We start from the raw sequence: 2,728 nt of genomic DNA on the forward strand, positions 1-2,728 counted from the left end.
ATATAATAAGCAGTTGATGGAAAAAACTGCACAGAATGCTTCAATTAAAATGGCGTGTTAAGGTCATCAGGTGTAAGAGTCTCATTAGGCTTCTTTTTCATCTGTCAAATCTCTATTCCTGACGTTTGAGTTGGCATGCAAAGTTAGAAAAAGTTAAAAAATATACAATAATAAAAAAAAACAGAAATGTAAGCTAAAAAGAGAGATTCAGTAGAAGGGAAAAAATGCTTATAATTTAGTGTAAAACAATGCACTAAGTATTGCACTTAGTTGTGGAATAAGTAGATGAGACATCAGAAGGAAAAGAGGAAGTATCCCAAAGCATATTTGACTTCCATGCATCGCCAATATTGAATGGCATGCCACTGAATGGAAACCCAATGGATCTTACTGTTTCAAACTCTAAGCCTAACTCTTGGTCCTCAACACGAGGCATATTCACATTAGGAGCCTTTACCAATGCATTAATATTATCATACTGTGGCTCACCAAATGTAGTTTGCATCTCACGTAGAAATGGTAATGGGTAGCCACTACACTGCTCTTGCACCCCACCAAAGCTTGTACTTGTATTTGTATTATCCTCTGAAGTCTTGTTGAAATCTCCAAGCACCGATGATGACATGTTCAACAACATGGAAGAAACGTCCATTGTAGATTTAGCATTAGTATTACCATCCGACGTTTCAAAAGGAGATGATGAGAATAGAAAGCTGGTGCCAAGGTCTCCATTTGAAATGGGAAAATTATCAAAGGCTTTGTAAAGCAATGGGTTAATGATGGACTTGTATGAGACAGCATCAAAGGGACAAAGTGCTGTACTACTATTAGGGGTTAAAGGTGGTCCATCATTGTAATTGTTAGTACAGTACTGGGTGGCTAAGGTTGTTTTCTTTGTAAATGATATGTCTGAACAAAACTGGGTGCTGTCTTGATCTTTGGTTAGGATATGATGAGAGGTTCTTGTTTCAGGGAGGGAAGAGACCCAAGAGTGAGATAAAGCTCTTTGAGCTGTAGAATTGGTTTTCTTGAATATCCTGCATATAGCCCATGATCCCTGCATGTTCAACAACAAGTTATAAAGCTAAACACTTAAAAAACTTGAAACACCTAATTAAGAAACATACTAAGAAAATAGATTTGGTTACTTACATTAGCAGGAATGGTCTTGTCTACGTACTTTGTGGATAGTGAGTCTGTGAGAGAAGGTAGCCTGAACTCATGCATCATCCAATCAGTTTTAACTCCTTTGGCAGCTCTACCCTTATAAAACACTAGAGATTTCTTCAGGCCAATGCACTTTGAACCTTCTGAGGAGTAGATAGGCCTATCAGTCCCTGTAGCTTTCCAGAACCCAGCTCCAGTTACCCTATTAGGCCTTGCACTGTTTCTGTATTTTCTATCCCTGGGACAATAGAAATACCACTCTTTCTCTCCAGTCGTCGCCAACTCTACACACATTAGAATAATAAACCAAAACTGTTAGACATTAGGGACCTTTAACTATTAACAAGTAAAAAAAGTGGTTGAATGAAGAAGAAGAGATATGCATTATACTTGGAAGATCCCAAGGGTCATATTTATAGATATCAAGCTGCTTGATGAGCTCAATAGTCAAAGGGCGTTGCTGGATCTTCCTCTTGAGGTAAAACCCTACAAGCTCCTCATCAGTTGGATGAAACCTAAACCCAGGCAGCATAACTTCATCAAGTTTCTCACCATCATTACTTATGTCTTCCATCATATCTCAACCTATTTTCTTCCAACCCAAGAGAGAGATCCGTTGTTGAAACTGGTTTGAAAGTACTGAAGAAGTAGAATAACCCTAGAAGAGGTGGCAATGGTGAGAAGTATATATTGATAGTTGAAAGAGAAAGAAGAAGGTGAAGAGTGAGAGTGTAGTTAAGTTGAAGGTGATTATATGGTTCCTGAGAAGGGGTCTGGCTCCGAAGGTTCAGCCGTTTTTTCTGGTGACTTTGAAACCAGTGTGTGCTTTGCGAGGATCACTTAGGTTTGGTTCATCAAAACAAGCAAGCAAAGGGCAAAGCTCTTAATACGGAACGACTACCGAGAAACAAATTAAAGCCATTGAACATTTAAGTCAATACACTACCATGCTCATATTCATTACAAAATAAACTCACTTTTTTCACCTAACAACAACATCATTAGTTTCACACACACACTCATAATTACAAAATAATGCTGCTATTAAGAGATCATTTTGCTCAACAATATACTACCATTATTTACCTGTACCTTAACTAAACAACATTTTTCTTTCATATATTCATATTTGAAATTAAAAAAGAAAATAAATGTAATTAAAATATTAATTTATTAAATTGTTAGGTAGGTGTTATGAACACTCGATTAGCAGCTTCCGGAGGATTGCAATCTTATAGTATATTTAATTACCCTTTAAAAACATTAATGTGATGAAAGTTTTGGTCTATGGACAACATGGGATCAAAGTTCCAAGTAATGAATGATATTTATTCAATATAGTGTTTGAAACTTTGAAATATGATTTGGAAACGTGGACCTGAACCAGATTCCGAAACAGAGCTCAAATTAATTATTTAACAGCAAATTCTAGTCAGACCCACTAAGGATTTTATAATTTAAGGTTTCTCGTAATCCGAAAATCCCGTTTCTATTCCATTCCCATAGCTTCTATTCCACTGATTTTGGCAGGGTAGAATCAGTTAAATAATAATAATAATAA

General features: G+C 36.4%; 1 protein-coding gene across 1 annotated transcript; it reads right to left on the reverse strand.

Moving 5' to 3' along the window:
• Positions 1-210: 210 nt before the first annotated feature.
• On the reverse strand, positions 211-1,877 carry LOC137809629 (protein FEZ-like). Its single transcript, XM_068610734.1, has 3 exons — positions 1,558-1,877; positions 1,153-1,451; positions 211-1,057 (listed from the first exon to the last, which is right to left on the reverse strand). Exons 1-3 carry the CDS (start codon positions 1,742-1,744, stop codon positions 254-256), a joined length of 1,290 nt encoding a protein of 429 aa, XP_068466835.1. The 5' UTR covers positions 1,745-1,877; the 3' UTR covers positions 211-253.
• Positions 1,878-2,728: the final 851 nt, after the last annotated feature.

This window comes from Phaseolus vulgaris, chromosome 2, assembly GCF_000499845.2.
Source record: "Phaseolus vulgaris cultivar G19833 chromosome 2, P. vulgaris v2.0, whole genome shotgun sequence".
Taxonomy (NCBI): domain Eukaryota; kingdom Viridiplantae; phylum Streptophyta; class Magnoliopsida; order Fabales; family Fabaceae; genus Phaseolus; species Phaseolus vulgaris.